General features: G+C 51.3%; 2 protein-coding genes across 2 annotated transcripts; both read right to left on the reverse strand.

Annotated features, from left to right (window-relative positions):
- Window positions 1-4,460: 4,460 nt before the first annotated feature.
- SUCNR1 (succinate receptor 1) lies at window positions 4,461-10,734 on the reverse strand. Its single transcript, XM_050308453.1, has 2 exons — window positions 7,766-10,734; window positions 4,461-6,349 (listed from the first exon to the last, which is right to left on the reverse strand). The coding sequence occupies exons 1-2, from the start codon at window positions 7,820-7,822 to the stop codon at window positions 5,399-5,401; spliced, it is 1,008 nt and encodes a 335-aa protein (XP_050164410.1). The 5' UTR covers window positions 7,823-10,734; the 3' UTR covers window positions 4,461-5,398.
- A 123-nt stretch (window positions 10,735-10,857) lies between these two features.
- On the reverse strand, window positions 10,858-18,569 carry AADAC (arylacetamide deacetylase). The gene is made up of 5 exons (XM_050308452.1): window positions 18,334-18,569; window positions 14,588-14,810; window positions 14,271-14,340; window positions 13,749-13,920; window positions 10,858-12,644 (listed from the first exon to the last, which is right to left on the reverse strand). Exons 1-5 carry the CDS (start codon window positions 18,469-18,471, stop codon window positions 12,036-12,038), a joined length of 1,212 nt encoding a protein of 403 aa, XP_050164409.1. The 5' UTR covers window positions 18,472-18,569; the 3' UTR covers window positions 10,858-12,035.
- Window positions 18,570-19,550: the final 981 nt, after the last annotated feature.

The raw sequence follows: 19,550 nt of genomic DNA on the forward strand, positions 1-19,550 counted from the left end.
ACCTGTGACAGAACTATACACAAAAGCCTCAGACAGCAGTGCTTAGGGCAGTCAATAGCTAAACCCTTCCCTGCAGAAATACTGGGTTGAAGTACAGAGAAAACAGAATTTCTCCACACACCATAAAGAAAGATAATGTTAGGATAATAAAGTACTTTCTCTTCACTCAAAAATACATTGCTAAATATAAAACTCTAGTGATTGACCCTCATATCCAAAGTTTTTAAATTCGGGCCTCTGTAGAAATGTGCTCTAGCAGGACCATGTTTGTTTTCCCTGGCTGCTGCTCGCCCTGGAGAGCCCCCAGCCATTGTGCTCCTGCAGGAGGAGGATTTCCGCTAGTAAATCTGCCAGGGAAACACAAGCAGGCATCCCAGGAGCTGTATTCCAGTGGGAGAATGGCAAACTCCTCGAGTGCCAGGAGCTGTTCAACAACAAAGCAGACGTGAGCCCAAGGTCTGTTGGGTAAAGCCACATTCATTTTAAGTCTCTCCATGGGCTGCTCAGGGGAAAGCAGACATGGGGACTGTTTGTTTAAAGGAAAAAAGAGGAAGTCCAAATGATTTTTAAAGCTCCTGTTCCAAGGAAGGAGAGAGCACGCTGGAATGATTCCCACATCCCAAGCCACTTCCCCGATGGTGCCAGGTATCCCTGCGGAGCCCTCGTGTGCAGCTCCTGGCTCATGCCTTGGGTCACATCTGCTCTTTGAACTTCTAGTTGCAGGAGATATTTCTGGGTATTTTCACTTGTAACCCAGCTCTGTGGATTAGGTTTCTGCACGTTGCCCCTCATTTGCTACATCCACAGAAGCCACGGGCCGTGTGTGCCAACCCTGCTTCCATGTGCCACATTTCACAACACCCCTGCTTGTGTCACAGAGACCCTCAGTTCCCCCTCACACTGCTGCATGAGCACCAAACACACATTTCCGCTGCCAGATAAAGCAAACTGGGTCACTTTGTTTCTCTACAGTAACTCCTGATTCCATCTGCCTGTCCCACCACAGCCCAACACCCACACAGTGCTCACACAAGCTCTGCCTCCAGCAAATAATCTAAACAGGCTTTCCCAAGAAATGCCATGTTCAGCAGTAATTTTTTTCTGCTGTAATTTAGTTAGCTAGAAAAAAGACATTTGAGAACTGCCAGTTCATTCTTACCTGTTCAGCTGGGTCCTTCCTCGTGCGGTGTGGCGAGCACTGAGGGTGCTCCCACCCACGTGGTGCAGGCAGCACAGCACTGCCATCCTTGTGCAGGGAAGGAAACAGTACCATGGCTCCTGCTTAACCCCTCTGGGCCTCACACCCGCTCTGATGGAGCTCCTGGAGCAGGTGGTATCCATCCCCTGCTCTGGCTCATCAGCACTGCCAGCTGCCCCAGCCCCTCACCCGGGCAGTGGGACACTCCTCCACCCCTGCCCAGCACTCCATCACCCTGCTGGGCAGGTCAGCAGCTCCCTCAGGCTATTTCCTCTGGTTGTCTGGAAAGGTGGGCTGTGCCAGGTTCAGTCCTCATCCTTCCCATCAGAAAGAAACAATCAAGCCAACAACAGGTGGGCTGTGTCTGTTCCTGAACAGCACTCACCAAACAGAGCAGGTCTCTGGGAAGGAGAGAGAATTCCTAAGATTAAGCCTTGGAGCAGCTGAGAGCACATGATTTATTTCAGAAGTCATCAGGCAAGCTTTTGCATTGCTTTATTTATCAAATTACTCAATTGTTTCAGCTGGAAGGTTATTCATTAGACCTTTCATCCTGTGATTTTTATGTGACTATGTCAGGAAGTGAGGCAAGAGCACAGGAACAGGCAAGGCAGCAGTTAAATGTTCCACTTCGCTTATGCAGGTCAATAGCACAGTAAGACACGGAAAACTGAAAGGAAGATGAGTCTGACAGACACCTTGCCCTGCAATCAGTCACCTGCAATGCCCTGCCCTCAGGTGTTCATGAGCTCAGGTCAGGCCCCGATGCTGCTGATCCAAAAGCTGTGTTGAACAAACATGTACAAGTCTGCTTGTTGAAGTGTGTGGTGCTGACACCTCATGCTGCACATGGACCTTGGGGGGCTGCTCGGGTGACCACACTTCACCCGCCAAAGGCGAGTGCTGGGCTGGCACAGAGACTCACCACAGCTTAAAGTTCCTCCCAGGCCCCAGGAGGATTATTTAGCTTAAATATTTTTAGGAAGTAGAAACCAAACTGAAAGCGAGCAGAAGTGAGCTGAATTAACATCTCCATTGCTGTCAACATCAGCAGCTAACTCTGAACTGCCATGTTCAGTGACGTGGTTGGACACACCGTGGGACTCAGACAGAAGGTGCCAGCTCACTCCAGATGTCCAAGGCTGGACAGCCAGTCCTTGTGTGGCACAGAGCTGAACCCACGGCCCCTGCAGCTCCCTGTGGGCACTCCTGCTCTGCTGGAGAGATCTGAGAAATCACTTTTAAAATAATCCAGAGCAGGAGCTGCTGTGGCACAGAGCACTGAGGAGAGCTGGGGGAGGGAGCAGAGCGTCCCCAGAGCAGCACCACCGAGGCAGTGGCAGGGCAAGAGGTGATGGGAACTAAGGCAAATCCTGGAAATACCCTCCAAATGTCAGGAAAAACCCTGTAGGACATTTTACACGTTCTGAGCTGCAGACGAGCTGAGGTTTTCTTGGGTTTGGAGTGATTTAAAAAGCAGACCCACGTGTTTTCCAGCGGGTGTGGCACTCACTGCGATTTCCCTCCAAGGGCAGGTTCCCGCAGCTCCATCCCCTCCAACCAGGCATCTGCTGCAGAACACATCTCCCCCTCAGACTGACCTGTCAGGAACCTAAAGCAGTGGCTGACAGTCGCCCAGTGTCCTGGCCCTGTGTTTGCCTGGCAAAGTGGCTGCTGGGCAGGCAGAGACGAGGGCTGCCCCTCGCCCTCCCCACGGCTCATCCCAGGAACAGCTATTTTTAGATCACTTACTGCCACTAAAACATACTTGGACTATTTTCAGGCTGACTCACAGCTGAATTCCTGTTCTGGAGGCATTTCCAGTCCCCACCCAAAATAAGGGAAGACAAAACAAAACGAAACCAAAAAAATCCTGGCTGGATCCGAACCAAAGCACGTGTCCAGCTGTGCTGATGCCGGTGTCCAGAGTCCAAGTGTGGATCTGCCCAGGGGGAGACCTGCACCCACAGCCCATCACCCATACCCACACCTGCACCCAGACCTGGTTAGCCCAGCTCAGGTGAACCAGACTGTGTTTTGGGGCTTTCTTAATTCAAATTCTTCAGTGTACTGCTCAGGAATAGAAGAATTAAGCAGAGAGGAGCATGCCTGTGGAACTTAACACGGAGTTTTTAATTCTATTTGATCACATTTTTAATTGCAAGACCAGCAACACCACAGTAAACTGTGTAATGACCAGAAATTTCACCCATAAGTTTGGGGAAATGGAGGTCATGGAGACTTTAGAGACTGCCACTAAATCAAAGGTACAAAGCAGGGCTGTCTCAGAAGGAGGGGGAGATCAGAGGCCAGCAGGTCTCTGTCTGGAGCTCCCCAGCTAAAGAGAAGGTGCTGTGATGTGACCCATGCAGGTGCTGGGGCAGTGACAGCATCACTGTCATGGAACCTGGTGATCGAATGCTGGGAGCTCTGTTCAGCAGTGCTGGGCTCCCAGGGGCACCAGTTCTGACTTTGCACCTTTTTGATGATGGATCTTTGGTATATACTGACAGAAGGAGCATATATTTGGAGGTGATTACCTGTGGGAGCCCAGCCGACAGGGAACAGCTGTGTGGGTAAATGCCATGCTGGCGTGTACACAGGCACGTATCCTTAGTGACTCAGTCACTCAGGAGGAGCAGATGACCCCTCTCACCTCTGTGGACACAGCAAAACAACTAACTGAGCATATTAATCCACAAGAACTGTCACTACACGTTGCTTATGAAGAGAAATCACCTCCTGGCCATCGATACCCAGGCACGGGATGCCACGTGCTGTACAGACACATCTCTGGAGAGGGCAGGGCAGACAGTGTGCCCATGGCCCCAGCCCTGCCTCAGGGCTTGGACTAGATTCGATGGGCAGGACAGCAGAGCAGGGCCCAGGGCAGTGACACCTGGATGCCTCTGGGCAGGCAGTGCCTCCTGTTCCAGCAAACCCAGCCTTGAGCAGGATGTCTAAGCTGGCAAAGCAGCTTGAGCTTCTGCATGGCTGTTTCTGTGCTAAAAGAATCAAAAGCAAAACTGGAAGTTCCTCTGGATTTCTGCCAAGAGCCCAGAGTCACCCCCCTGGCCAGAACAGCGCTGCTGCTGGGAACCAGACCCTGCTCTGGTACCGCTGACGGGACCGTGCCAGGGCACGGGACTGTGTGACGTGGGCCACGGCAGCTGGGGAGGCTTCGTGGGCACTCCAGATATCAGCAAACAAAGCAAAACAACACAAAGGAGACTTTTTCTATTTCTTTAAGCAGGATGCAAGGTTTATTATCTGGGGCTGGTATCTCTGGCACAGTGAAGCACATCGAAGATGATCGACGCATCAGAGAGAGCTGAACCCGGGGTGACCTGGATGGGACCCAGCGGGTGTCCCGCTTCCCGTGCTGGGGAGCAGCGAGTCCCAGGCAGGGCTGGGGGTCCTCATCTCCTGCAGGAATGCAGGCAGGGAAGGGGGCTGCCTACACCCTACCCCTACTCCCTACGGGTAGCTCCTTCTCCAGCCCAAACTCCTACGGGAGCATCATTCCATCTTGATCTTCCCCCTTTCCATCTGAACACGGGACAGTCCATTGGAGAGTAAATTGTGCTCCTGATCAATCCCACAGGGATGTCAGGCAGGGACTGGCTCCTTATTAGCTCCTGGTTCATTAGCAGAACTGCTAATGAAGTTTGAATTCTAAGGTCCGAATTCTGCCTCAGGGTATATGTTCCACTGGCACTTACAGACAACTACACTGAAGTTGGGTAGCTCTGTACTCTGATAAAGTGACTGGGACAATGCCCCTGTGAGCTTGCCTGGCTGTCCTGCTGAGCACAGACACGTTTGTTTTAGCCCCTTCCAGGTCCAGTCCAGCATCACATTATGGCTCACAAAGCAGTTATTTGAGAGCAGTGTGTTCTTCCCTCCAAGAGCTGGCTCGATAGTCTTTTGTTTACAATATTGATGTGCTGGGGGGTATCCCGCTCCGAGAGCAGGGTCCCCCTGTACTGCTGGGAGTGAGCATCTCCCCTGGTTTGCTGCAGGCAGCTCAGCAGGAGGTCTCCTGCACAATAAGGTAACAGGTGCATTTACAGGAACACAATCAGCTTACACTTATTCTATAGCATAAAGTTATCTAAAAAAAGGGCACACAACTGAATGTTCTCCCTCAGAGAGTTTCCTCCCTGCTGTCACCCACTCCAGGGGGGTCTCCATCCTCGCTCACTTCCTGGTGATTGTCAGCCTGCGCAAGAGCTGCCTCATTTTGGCCATCAGCATCTCTCTGAAGTGGTCACCCATGAGGAAATAGAAAACAGGATTAATGGCACTATTTAGAAAGGCAAAGGGCCTCGTGATAACGTAAATGGTGCTGATGATGCCCTGCGTGCACTCAGGGACGTTCAAGGCCGGTATTCGGGAAGCGAGCCGGACGTTGCGCATGACATGGTAGGGAGTGAAGAGCAGGGAGAAGATCACCATGGTGAGGATCACGAGGGTGAGAGGCTTCTCCAGGGTCAGGGGAGAACTGAGTTGCTCACTCCTGTTTTTAAGAAAACGAACCATCTTCACGTAGAAGCAGCACATGATCAAGAGAGGGATGAGGAACCCAAAGACAGTCAGGAACACGCTATAGATGAGGTTTTTCGCGGGGTCTCCAGAGCTCGCATAATCAAGACACTTGTAATTGTTGGCAGGTGTTAGAGGCTCCAGGAAATGCACCAGTGGCAGCAGCTCCAGGATCACCCCAATCCATATGGCAATGGACACCAGGACAGCCGTTCTCCTCTTCTGCAGGACGTGGTCCCTGAAGGGGTGCTTTATGAGCATGTACCGGTCAACGCTGACTGCAGTGAGGAAGAGGATGCTGCTGTACAGGTTGGCATGCAGCAGGAATCTGTTGCTGTGGCACAGGATGTCCTCCTTTGCCCACTGATCTCGGGAGTAGCTGTTCACCAGTATTGGCAGAGTACACAGAAATAACAAATCTGATAAGGATAAATTGAACAGGTAGATGTTGCCGCTTTTCCATTTTTTCAGGCAGAAGATATAGCCAAACACCACAATGGTGTTTCCAGTGAAGCCTAAAATGAACTCAAGGGTATACATGGTGGAGAGATAATACTTTTCTAGGACTCTATTTGTCTGCAAGCAGCCACTGGTCTCATTCACAGCCTGGAAAGTTAAAAGGAAAAAAAAAATCAAAAAACACACCAAAGATGAGTAAAAGAACATTTACATGTTTATATTGTTGCTGTAATTGGTGAATATATCCTCCAGTTTCATTCCAGCCTTCATGTGTTACTTGACGTGAAAGAATGTCTCTCACACATGGAATTTGCACTTTCAGCCACTGACCAGAGTTATGGAGCAAGATGAAAACTTGCCCGAGCAAAGACCTGTGTGAGGAGTCTGAAGTAAGAGCAGCCCCTGAAGGCACCTGCCATGACATGCCAGCTGCTGCTCGGCCAAAGCCACAGCAGTGCCAGCGGCCAGGAAAGTGAAATTGGCCTGTGAGTGCCCTGTCAGAGCCCTTGCTGGAGTCATCTGCCCCCGTTACCCAACGCCGGCCCCATGAGCCCTCACTCATCACCCAAGCAGAAGTTCGCTGTCAAGGCTTATGAAGGATGAGCTCATTAGCAGCAGTGCAGACACACTGACAACATTACTTGGAATTCATTAGGAAGCCAGGAGAGATGTGTTTGTTAAATTAACGGAACCATTAATCGTGTGCTTTGCGCGGTTTTGCTGGTAACTGGGTAGCAGAAGAGCACGGAGGATGGAGTGTCTCTGCTGTGCACACTGCCAAAGCTTTCTAGGAAGCTGCACCGTGCATGAGCTTGCCTGAGGACAAATTTTGCTTGCTTTCTATCTAAAGGTTGGTTGAACAAAATCCTTTCAGGACGGGGAGGAAACAGAACAGGATCTCAAGTGCTCTCCCTGCTTCCTCCTCAGCAAAGCCCGCACTGCAGCGAGCTGCAGGACACAGGGAGCTTTCAGTGAGAGCTGAAAGGAAAGTGTCAGCAAACAATTAGAAAGCAGGGAAAACAAAATGCTAGAAACCAGGACATAGATCAAAACTGAACTCAAGCTCAGGTTAAGCATTTTCAAAGGTGTTCCAGTGTCCACAACCTGTTCACAGGTCTCTGCCCTCAGAGCACCATATTTCATTTTAAAGGTAGATCATGAGCCAGAACAAAGCACAGCATATCCAAAACTTCATAAAGTTCCCTCCAGTAAGTCTCTACACTTCCTCTGTGCCCCACGGGGGACAGAAATGCTACAGAATGCTCACCCTGCTCAGTCACCTCAACTTAGCACCTACCGAGCCCCGGCTGCTCGGCTCTTGACGAGAAACTCAACACCTTAGTGAGGTTTTAAATCTGGAAAGCATAGCACTCTAAACACCAATAACAATTTACAAGTCCCTGCATTGACAGATACATTGATTTAGGCAGTGTTTCAATCTAAGTAGCCTTAGAAAAAGGCTGATTGATCCATTTTAAGGTAAGCACGTAAAGCAGTAAAGGTTAGCTCGGAAACGGGCTCGCCAGAGGAACACAAGAGGCTCCCCAGCACCGGCCCCCTTACCATCCCCGGGGCTGTGGGTGCTGCGTCCCCGCCGGGCTCCGGGATCCAGGGGAGCATCCGCGCTGCCGTCACGCCGAGGGCGAGCCGCGTTCAGTCATAAGGAGTCACGGCGGGGCAGGACGTGTTTGCTGAGCAGCACGTGGAGCAGTGGGAGGGTGGGGCTGCCCCCTGTGCGCCGAGGGAGCTGCGAACAGCACTGCCACTGCCCAGGGATCCGCTCGGAAACTGCCCGGGGCGGAGGAGGCGTGCGGAGGGACAGGGCACTGCTCCCCACCCCGTGCCCTGCGAGGTGCCCGGGGGCTGCAGGAGGGCAGAGCTGGTGGCTCATTCCCTGCTCACACGCAGTCACCTTCAGCCTCTCCTACTGCACCCAGAGACCGACACAGCAGCTGCTGCAGCCCAGCCACTTCCCACAGTTCACAAACCAGTGAAACAATACACTGAATTATATTACAGCAGAGCACTGCACTAAAGAACAGCACTTCGTTTTCATGCAGTAACACATCACCACTCCAAAGCTCGCTGCTTCATTCAGCATTGCGATATAGAAATTATTGGCAAAGACGAAAATATAATAAATACTGCTAATGCAGAGTGACCCAGCTCCACGGTGATTGATGCTCCTGAAATACCTCACTGCACCCCCCACCACAGGCAGGGACACCTCCTACTAAACCAGGTAGCTCCAAGCCTCAGCCAACCTAGCCTCAAACACCTCCAGGGATGGGGAAGCCACAGCTCCTCTACCATTTTTTCCCCCCTCCCCTTTATTGTAATGTATTTCACTGTTAGCAAACATTAACCCTATTAAGAGATATAAAAAGCTATTGTAGCTTTTCTGTGCAGACAAGGCCAATAGATCAGCTCATATTTAAGCATTACAGAAGCTCATTTAAAATTCCAACACTGATTTAAAGCTGATTTAAAATTCCAATTAAAAAAGCCAACACTGGCTTCTCATTTACCAGCTTTTACATATATTGTCCATTAAGGCAATTGCTGTTGCACTGAAGGATAAAGTGGGACTGAATAAATGGAGCGTTTCTTCCTTCCCACTGCAGTAACACCTCAGAGAACTGGCGAGGGAGCAAGAAATGCTCCTTAATGTCATTTCCCTAGGTTTACATTTGTCCCAGCTTTACAGCTCCGTGACTGCTGCATTGGTTCATTGTGTTTCTGAGCACAGGTTTCTAACCCTTGTTATTTTGAGGCTCTCCCAGTCACACGAGCTGGCACCTGCAATTCCATTGCCTTCAGACAGCCCAGCCCTAAGGAACACTCGAGCTGGGGGTCTCAGCAGAGTCTCTGTGGTTGCCAGAGGGGCCGGTGGCCAGTGCTCCCCGCCTGGTGCCATGGGCCGTGCCAGCAGCTCCGGGTGCTCCTCCTGGCACAACAGGCTGCAAATATGCTGTCCTCTGCTGGGAAGGTTCAGCCAGGGCTGCAGCCAAGCTCAGTATGAGGAACCAGAGCAAAACCCAGCAGCTCAATGGGGTAACTTGTAACGGCAGCACTGGGGCCCCTCTGCGAGCCCCAGACGGGAACAAGGGCTGGGCTGAGCACACCAGCAGAGTTCCCTGCATTTCCCAACCGGCAACAACCCGACCAGCAGCTCCAAAAACACCGAGGACCAAAACTACTGTCAAGTTCTATTTCTAGGGAGGTTGTTGGTTGGTTGGTTTTTAAACCAGTGTAGTACTTCAGCAAAAAGTTAAGGGCTCTTAAGAAAGGGATAACGATGAAGCCCCGACTGCTGCAGATGCTTTGAGGATGATTTTATTTCCTCCTTCACTCACTTATGAGTGTGAACTTCATTCTCTTCATACACCTACCTCTGCACCATGTTTTCTACAGGGGACAGGGGAGTTGGAGAGTGTGGCCAGCCTGCCTGTGCTTGGGCATCCTGGGAGGGTCTCATCTCTGAGAGTGGACCTGGCTCCCCTGGGAGCTCCACGTGGGGCTGTGAGTCCCACCGTGGTAATGGCAAGGTTTAGTCCCTGACTGTCAAACACCAAATCCCACCTCGGCCTCTGTTGGGAGACAGACCAAAGCCTTCCCTTGGGGTGATCTGTCCTGTTTTCTGGTGTAGAAAAATGAGTTGCTTACTGCAGCTCCAGCCCCTCCTGCCAGTGATGCCGATGATGCAGTTGTCACTGTCTCACTTTGTGCCACACCAGGCAGCTCCAACCCCAAAAGTCAGTTTCAGGAATCTAAAAAAACCACATACAGTCCAATCAATCATGACTCCATATTTAGGTGCTGATGCTTAAAAGACATTTACTTCTAGTTCCAAGAGAGTCCTATAAAAACACGGAGCAGGAGGTTGGCAATTTTTGGCTGGCATGGTTGTTTAGAACATAAATTTTCCTTCTGCCTTAGAGGTAGACATCGAGTGCTGCTGATGCAGCCGATGCCAGAGCCACAACAGAGGGAACAGCATGAACAGGGAGGGTTCCCCAGGTTTGCTCCAGCTGGGCTGGCACAGGCAGGTCCAGCACTCCCAAAGGGAGGCAAAGCCAACTTACCCAAGCCAGTCTGGGTGACAGCAGGGCAGCCTGCTGAGGTGTGGGCACGTCTCCTCCAACACAAACATCTTCTCTAAACAGTCTCTCAAGAAAGGCTTTGTCTGCCATATATCTGGAAACCCCAACTGGGCCCATCCCACTCGCATTTACATCCTAGAAATGCCCCTCCCAGGCAATATTCTTGTGGACACGACCCTAACACTGTATAGGAAGTCAGATCAAAGGTGTTACTTAGCAAAACCCCAAAGCCCAACTTCCTCAGGAATACTAAGATGCTGTTAATTATTTTCAAGTGTAGGAGAAATAGAGCTCCAGTGGAGATTCCTGCTGCCAGCAGGCAGGAGCCCAGTCCATGGACGAGTGTGGGATGTGCTGGCAGTGCTGCAGAGAGACCCAAGAAATAACTTCCAAACACCCCAACATTACCAGTACTCACATTAACAGTAACAGAAGAAATAAAACATCTCCCAGAGTCTGCCTTGAGCTGTCTGCAACAGCCACCCTTTGGCTTCAGCACACCTGCTGTTGCTTCCTGATAAATGGGACACTTGAGTGACAAAGCACACTGCATTGTAACCAAAGACTAGTTTAATTTTTATATTCAGCCTAAAAAAGACAAAAAGCACAGCAGTCATCCCAAGCACATTCCATCTGAACAGGCTGCACACACTCAGGAAAAATAACCCAGAATTATTGAAGATTCAGTATCTTTTATGCAAAAGAAAAGCAGGATACATGAAGTACATGGCCATGGTTTGATTAGCTTAAACCAACAGCCAACCCCTGTATTCATGCTTCAAAATTTTAGGGTTTATATTTAGCACACAAAACATTTACACAGAGGTTATTTGTTCCACACAGAAAGCTGAACTCTTTTTCAAACCTAAAAAGCTACTAAGCTAATTTTACTTTTAAAAAATCATATGTAAAAACTACTGAACAATTTTAAGGACAATTAGAACACACAGTACATGACTTATCAGATAAGTAGAGCACGGACCATGCAGCAGTGCTATTGTAAGGCTGGGACCTTCAGGGCTTCCCTTTTCCCAATGGAAATCCAGTGCTGGTTTGTTGCAGTATTTCCTGCTAGTTCAAGGATTAAAGGAAGTGAGTATGAGTAAGACAGGTGCTTTTTAAAAAAAATTTTAACAACCCCCCCAAAACCCTGAATCACTTGCACAATTTTTCAGCCATCCCGCTGGGTTTCCAAGTGCTTCCCTTGAGCCTTGCTCGGTAGGGGCAGCAGCCCCAGCCCAGCCACTGCCTGCGATGGGTGGGTCCCACCAGCTGCCTGGCACCTGGTCCTGGTGCCCCCATTCATCCCATCACCCCCGGCAGCAGCAGGGCCTTGCTGGCACATCCCACGGGAAACAGGAGCCACGAGGGACAGGGAGAAAGCAGCCACCAGGTGCCTCCTGTGTGCCCACAGTGACCTGGCCCACTGGCACATGCCCGTGGTGTGAAGATGTTGTGATAGGGAGAAAGAAGCAGCAACAGAGACAAGACACCAAGTCCCAGAAGCGGCAGGGCCAGGAGGGAAAACCCAGGCCAGTCCCAGCAGTCTGGGGGTTTGAGGCTCAGACAGCACTGGAAGAATGCTCAGATTAGAATCAGATTGATTTCCTGCCAGAGAAGATGAGAAAAGCTCCAGTCCCAACACTGCAGAGCATCTTGGCCGTCGCAGTCACGGCCGAGAACCGGCGCGGCTCCTGCGCCCTCAGTCCCCGCCGGCAGACGAGAGGCGGTCAGAGGTTCTCCTTTACCCACTGCACGTAGTTGTTCAACAGCCGGTGCCCCAGGGCCAGCTCGAACGGCCACAGGGTGAACATGAGCACCCCGTGGAAGGCGTCCTGCGCGTGGTGGTGGGTGACGGTGACGCCGGCGGCGCGGAGCCGCTGCGCGTACATCACGCCGTCGTCCCGCAGCACGTCGTGCTCGCAGGTCAGGATGTAGGTGTGGGGCAGGCGGCGCAGCCGGGCGTCGCTGGCCAGCAGCGGGGACGCCCGCGGGTCCAGGAACCCGGGGTACCGGCGCGCCAGCCCCGCGGGCCCGTACGTGGGGCCCGTGTAGGCCAGCCCCTGCCTCATCCCCGCGGGCAGCAGCTGGCTCCAGTTCACAAACTGGAACAGGTGGCCCGACTCGGCGGGGACGTGCCTGTTGGAGGCCATGGCCTCCCTGAGAGAGGGGTCTGACGTGAAGTACTCGCTCCAGAACCTGACCATGAGCGACCTGGGCAAGAGGGGCTTGTTTTCACTGTCCCGGTAGGACGGCAGGTCCAGGTCCAGGGCCTGCAGAGCAGGGTAGAGCAGAATTTGGGCCTTGAGCTTGGTTTTGACTTCAGCGTCCTCCAACAGCTGTAGAGGAAACCAGAAATAATTATGAAGAGTCAATCAGAGTGCTGGTTCTCCCACACTGACGGAAGATCTGAAGTAAGGAGATAAGACACACGTTTCACAACATGAGCAAAGTAAGATCAATAAAACCGGGACAGAGTAAAGAAATTCTGAATCCATAGGCAGGTCACCTAAAACAGTGTGCTGTGCTAAAAGCTCTCAAACATCAAATACAATTTCATTTTATTCCTTATGTTGAAGGATAACACTATCTGGGAAATACTCTTTTGGAGGCTTCAATGCTTTCTGAAGTAGTAACAAATGTTTTTTCTATAACTGCAGAAAATTTCTATTCTTACATCATGAAAATTTCACATTTCTGAATCTCCTTTAGTCATTTTGCACAATTTGGAACTTATCCACCTGGTTGGTTTTTAGCCCTGAGGTCTTACAACTCAAGTGCCTGCAATTCTGTCCATTTTAGAGATGTGACAAATAAAATATGATGAATTGAACACTAACATTTCTTATATGTCATTCTTTTCCCCTCTTCACTAATAAATTTTTCATTTTCTCCCTCACCTTCTGCCTTCAGCATCCACAGCAAATTCACCAGTGTTCCCAGTGAGATTCATTACAATCCAAACAACTTCTCAAGAGAGCAACAACATCATGTTGGCTTTATTTAACAATCCTGAGTGAGAAGCACAAAAGGCACTGAACTGTGTGATCAGACACTGGAACACTTAGTGATGGTTTTTTGTTCGGTCGGGGGTTTTTGCCCTGCTATTTACATCTTTATGAGTCAAATTTTAAAATTCCCTTTTCAAACACCATACCTAAACCAGGCAATATGTGCTTAAGGTTAGCACGCTGTATTAGAGTGCAGAGAGCCTTTTTAGGGTATGAGGGTCTGGATGACACTGAAGCTCCTCTGCTGCCAGTGAATGGCTCAGGTACGCTCGGTCCCCTGGTCCCTGGGAGCACCGTGATCCCACAGGCTGTGGGACATCCTGCGCACACAGACCACGAGAGCTGCACGTTCTTTGAGCTGAGGTGTTTGGTGGCAGTCACAAAATGACAAAAACAACTATTCTGAGCTTGCCAACCAGGCTTTAGCCGTACCTGTTGTGCCACAGCCGCAGCCAGGTTGCCCCCTGCGCTGTCCCCTGCGACACAGACCCGAGTGGGGTCCACCCCGTACTGGGACAGGACACTGCTCTGCAGGAAGAACTTCGTCACCGAGTACACATCTTCAAACGGCACCGGGAAAGGGTGTTCAGGGGCCAACCTGTAGCTGGTGGAGGCAAGAGAAATGCATTAGTCCCTGCTACTAACAAAGAGAAGGGCTCGCTAATGTCTGCCTGAGCTGGGGGATGTTTATTATTTCTGTGCCCAGAGAAGTGGGGACAGTCTATTCAGGAGGGTCCAGTATTGTAGTACCCACCCACCTTCATAAAGCCAAAACAGCCACCGGCCACAATTCACCACTACCAGCCCGATGGCCTCTGTTCACAAATGCTTATAGCCAGCAGGAAGACACATGATCAAAGGCAGATATTGCAAAATTATATTAATTGGAACTAAATTAATTGAAATTAATTTATTCCAAACCCTCATCCCACCTGGAAGGAGAATCTCTCTTACTTGACTGACACCACGACGGCATTCAGCTCGTTTGAAATCCGCCGTGACATGTGATCGTAGGATTTCATGCCTGAAACAAAACGAGTCACTCAGAATACACCCCCGCCCTTGGGAGGAGGGACACACACACAGCCTAATGCTCCTCTTGGCAGAAGCTCTCAGGTGACTGTCCCAAACCTCCACCTGCTTTTAACTTTTGACACACCCGTCTCCTGACCCTCCCCTGGGGTAAGTCCCATAAAACAAAAGGCAGCCCTTGACATGGGCTGTTGAGATCTTCCACTCAGACCCCTGGCACCAACGGCAAAAGTGCTTACCTGCGTCCCCCACGCACCACCCCCCGCCGTGGAAGTAGATCATGGCCCTCCTCAGCCCGTCAGGTGCCCTCCTGGGCAGGTACAGGCGCACGGGGACGTTGTTGAACTCGGTGCTTGTCACAGTGACGTTTTCATCGGATGTGGCTGCGACTATCTCGGTAACTGTGATCAGCCTCATGGCCTCCATGTAGTTCATCAGCCCCAGCACCTCAACAGCTGTAGCCTAAAGACAAGGGAAAACAGTGCTTTCAGTGCAGCCTCAGTTCCTCTCAGACTGAGTTTCCATGAAGGCACTCGATGCTCTGTGCAAGCCCGTAAAGTTGCTGTGTAAGTCACTACAACGACAGGCCCGGGTGTCTCCACCTGACGGGAACTTGGCAGAGGAACGAGCACGTGGTGACGGCCGCTCACACCGCGTCACTGCTGCCCAGCCGGGGCACAGCCCAGCGCTGACACCGGCCTTGCTGGTTTGGACCTGCACTCAGACTCATGTCAGTGTTTACGTGCGTCACCTCCCTCTGAAGGCTTGGAGCAGGTGATGCCAGGAGGAGCCCTGCCAATCCCAGTGGGTTGGAATTGGGATGGAGATGAGTGGGCAGTCCCTGGCACACCACAAAGGGAAACACAGGTCCTTGCCTTCAGCTCCGTGAAAACAAACACACATATGCCAGAACTGCAGTTTTAGCCACAACATTTACATAGTTTATGTAAATATTTCTCAACTGTTGCCTTTTCCCCCAGGATTAGTTCTTGAAAATACAAATATATCTGTCAAAGTGAGTCTTGCCGTGACTCCACTGAGCTTGTGAAACCCCCCTGGTGAAAGGAATTCCCTGAGCCCCAGCACTGAGGATTTTCAGCACTCACACAGCTGTGTTTTCCACAACTGGACAATTTGCATTGTGGAAAACCACTGAGCTGCTGCCTGCGGTTTCCAGGCCATTATCCAATGGAAATGAAAGGAAATCCCGCTCTCATACGAAAATCCTCATCGTCACAGTGTGAGATTATGGGGTGCCACAGGTTAACAGGAAAACCAACCACTTTGGGGTTTGGGATCCTCATGCATTTTCCACAGTCACTTCCTCCCTCCTCCATAGAGGAGCAGGGCAGAAAGGACAAAAGTCCCAAATATATGGAGGAGGAGGGGAGCCTGGCCGTGCCTGGGCAGGCGGAGCACCCACACAACTTCCAGCAGCTCAGTTATCCCGAGGGGTGACGGTCCAGATGGGACACCCTCCAGGGAAGCTCCCCATCAGCCCCACGGGGACACAGGCAGTTTGGGAGTGGGGCTGGAAAAGGCTGAGTCTGAGTTAGTGTTTCTGAGGAGCGGGGCCGGGGAGGGAGGGAGCTTTGGGAGGACACCACAGAACCACAGCAAAGACGTTGCGTTACATTTTATAATTTCTCCACGTGTTTCAGAGCGAGGGTGTGGAGCACTTCCTGAAATACCTGAAGCATTTTCTGCTCAAGCATCAAAGCAAGTGGCTGGTTCATTCCTGGAGGCTGTTCCCCAGCTCAGCAGCAGAGGGCCATGGGCAGGCAAAGGGAGACATTCCCAGTTTCCCTGCTGGGAGACATTCCCAGTTTCCCTGCTGCAGTGAGACGGGCACAGAGGGGCGTGCTGGGCACACCCCAGCAGGGCTGCTGAGCTGGGGGCTCCCCAGAACCTCCCACAGCACAGGGGATGGAGATTTGCCGTTTCATGGTGCTCTTGGCACATCCTTTTGGGAGCTCAGAGAGGACTCTGCTGCTCAGGAGTGCTCAAGGGCAGCAGTTTGCTCCCTGTGTTCCAACTCAGAAAGACTCAAGCAGGGTCCCCTCTGCAGACCTACCATAAGTGACCACGAGTCACTGCCCTGAGTTGAGCATTCAGGATATATTCAGGACAATTTAGAGCCACCTCACATCTAATCTGCAGCAGTGCAGCTCCAGGGAGGCTGTGGCTGTCTCCATCCAAGTCTCTCGGGGTTAAAGTTCCACAGGAGATGAGTGCAGTTACAAAGTGCCTGCCCACACCACCACTGTGGGGAACGGGCTCAGGCTTCACAGGCAGCTGGAACAGCGCCACAGACACCAGCTCCACGTGCCAGAGACAGCACATGATCCACCAGCACACAGGCAATGCTCCTGCCACCACTGCCGTGCCAGGGGTGCCCAGGCAATGAGCTCCCTGGGCACAGACCCTCCTTGCAGCCCCCTCCAGCAGGAGATTTGGGAGAGGAAGCAGCAAGGCAGCACATCAACAGTGCAGACTACAGATTCTTTCTCACCCCTTTAAATCTCTCATCACCTCAACCACAAAAATCAAAAAAAAGAGCAGTAAAGAGTCCCTGATATACACCAAAAAAGCCCTCATCCCTGCTGGCTGGACAACCCTAACGAGGTCTCCCCTGCCAACAAGGGCTGCCTCACAGAGATGGCTCTGGACATCAACAGTGGCTTTTAGATACACTCCAGAGTGATGTTTAGGAGACATCCCAAAAAGCTATGCACCCTTGTCTCCACCAGGGAATCATAAACGTGGTGTCTCTCAAGGACTTCTGAGCATCACACCCACTACGTTGTAACTGAAATGACAGAAAAGGCAAACCCCAAACTTGTGCCCTTTGGTGCCAACAGCCCAGGTGCTGGTGGCTGCAGCAGCAGAGCCTTCCTGCAGCATCCCCCCAGCAAACCTAGCAGCTTCTCTCCTGGCTCCTTAGACCCCTCTTTTAGCAGATTTTATTGTGCAAGAGGAAAAGCAGCCTCAAAACATTTATAGTCACCCAGGAAGATGTTTGCAACATTCAGCCCTCTTCCTCCCTTCAAACCTTCATCTTTGACCTTGTTTTTATGATTCAGTTGTGCTGCTGCAGCCACACTGCACAGCAAGGACAGCCTGGATTCAAACCAGCTCCCAGTTACTGCACCTCAGAGGTGGGAGCTCCAGCACCACTATTTACACGAGATGTGTAGCTTCACAGACCACTTACACGTGTTGGAAGGGTCTGTAACATGCCTGAAGTTAAGCAGCAGCCAGGGAAGTCGTACATATTCAAATAGCTCAGAGGGGCACACGGACCATGCTGTCAGTAAATACTGAACTGCAGCCAGGGTGTAACACCACCACCTGTCCAGGCTGTGACACACAGCTCTGCACTCCTGAGCTAGACACCATTTTTAGGTAGGCAAGAGCACAGCGGTATTAAAAGTTTTATTTTTATGTATATATAGCTTGATCTCTACATGCTCTAGCACCATCACCCCTATAGTTAGCTTAGTGTAGTTTTCAGGCTCATTCTGTCAGATTTCCATGAAACCACAAAAATCAATGGTATTTCAGAGCAACTCTAGTTTTCCCTCCCCTGACACCCAACACTGCCGAGGGAGCTCAGGACACAGGGTCTGAGAAACAGAACAATTCAAGCAGCAGGGCTTCAGCTGCACGGGACTGTAAAGCAAAAGAAACTCATCTGTGCTTGTCAGTCTGTGGTCACATCCATCATCATACTCCAGTTACTCTGAACAGCCTTTTCTCAAGATTGCACAAATAAATCTTTTCTATTCTTAGATCTGTCATAGTTGCAGTAAGTTCAATGCCCAGTTTCACCTACTGTGATAGTATACTTCACTTAGTGTACTCCCACATACATGGAACACATGCAGCATGGCACATATGTACTGCCACGGCTCCAGGAGCCCCAGAGCCATGAGAATCCCCCCCGGCTCCACAGCCCTCCCCACGCAGCCCTCCCCCCACTCACCAGTTGTCCCACAACCTTGAAGGGGGTCAAGACGAGCATCAGTGTCCAGGGCTCGGCCAGCCCCTCGGGCATGGGGGAGTAGATGTAGTAGGCGAGCAGGGCTGTGAGCAGGCAGAGGCACAGCAGCTTGGCCCCCATCTCTGCAGGCACCGCTGTCGGACTGGTGAGAGCAGCTCTCACTGACTCTGAGCAGCCACAAGCCAGCACAGGGCAAAGTTAATCAATCCCATGAGTTGTTTGGGTCCCAGCCAGGAGGTGATTTCTCGTCAGATCACATGGGGCAGAGGTTACTCCACTGGTGGCTCCCAAGAAAACAAGTTTCCCCAGCAAGGCAGGCAGCCACTGGGAGTGGCCAAGCTGGCGTGCCAAACCTGGATTAAACACTGAGGCTGCACACCCAGCACCCTGTCCCTGCCCTCAGCAGCAGCAGCCAGCCCCAGGGCTCCAGAGGGGAGAGGTGTTGAGAAATGAGGAGCAGGATGTGGCTGGGAGCTGCACACGGGGACACCAAGATGTAAACACATGTGTTGGAGATTCAGGAACCACTGCAGGGCAGCAGCTCAGCCAGAGCCCTGGGCACAGCTATGCCCACGGGGCAGCAGCTCAGCAAGAGCCCAGCTCGCAGGGATCGGCCCCTGGCAGCACCTGACCCACTGCCACTCCTCAGGCAGTAACTGGCACCTCCTGCCCTGGCAAAGGCACCACCTTTGCCTCGCATAACACAACAACCCCTTGTGCAATAGTAGGGTTGGCAGATAAAACAATATTTTACAGGGCAGGGCTTCTGGTTAATATTTGACAGATCAGATTTAATTGCCACTATTTGCAAGATTAAGAGATTTCTGTGCATCTTCCAGAGGCTGCCACCTCTGCAGAGGGTAGACAGGTAGGAGTCAAACAGGTAATAATTTGACCAAGGAAACACTGCAGCTGCAGGCACACACACAAGGAGGGCTGAACAGAACAGCTGCAGCACCAGGAACCCTGCTGTAGAGATAAGTGAGGGTTTTACCTTTTCAGTTTAAAATCTGAGTTATTTCTTTTGCTGAAGTTCTACCAACAATGAAGCACCACATCCCCGTGCTCTCACACAGAGCAGCCTGTGGGGCTGGAGCATCCTTTGGGGGAGCAGAGCATGAAACATCACAGAAGGCTTAAGATGAGCTATGTGCCACCAGCCCAAATGCAGAGGAGGAGCAGCCCTTAGTCAAACTTTC

Source organism: Myiozetetes cayanensis, unplaced genomic scaffold (genome assembly GCF_022539395.1).
Source record: "Myiozetetes cayanensis isolate MyiCay16 unplaced genomic scaffold, myiCay2020 scf13, whole genome shotgun sequence".
NCBI classification, from domain to species: Eukaryota; Metazoa; Chordata; class Aves; order Passeriformes; family Tyrannidae; genus Myiozetetes; species Myiozetetes cayanensis.

What these genes read in the sequence shown, in the direction of transcription:
- AADAC (XM_050308452.1), bottom strand. Translation starts at nt 18,471, where the DNA reads ATGGGGGCCAAGCTGCTGTGCCTCTGCCTGCTCACAGCCCTGCTCGCC. An exon ending in TCAAGGTTGTGGGACAACTG is followed by an intron (nt 14,811 to 18,333) that starts GTGAGTGGGGGG and finishes CCTTGTCTTTAG; the next exon opens with GCTACAGCTGTTGAGGTGCT. An exon ending in CTGCGGCTGTGGCACAACAG is followed by an intron (nt 12,645 to 13,748) that starts GTACGGCTAAAG and finishes TTTCCTCTACAG; the next exon opens with CTGTTGGAGGACGCTGAAGT.
- SUCNR1 (XM_050308453.1), bottom strand. Translation starts at nt 7,822, where the DNA reads ATGCTCCCCTGGATCCCGGAGCCCGGCGGGGACGCAGCACCCACAGCC. An exon ending in CACCCACAGCCCCGGGGATG is followed by an intron (nt 6,350 to 7,765) that starts GTAAGGGGGCCG and finishes TTAACTTTCCAG; the next exon opens with GCTGTGAATGAGACCAGTGG.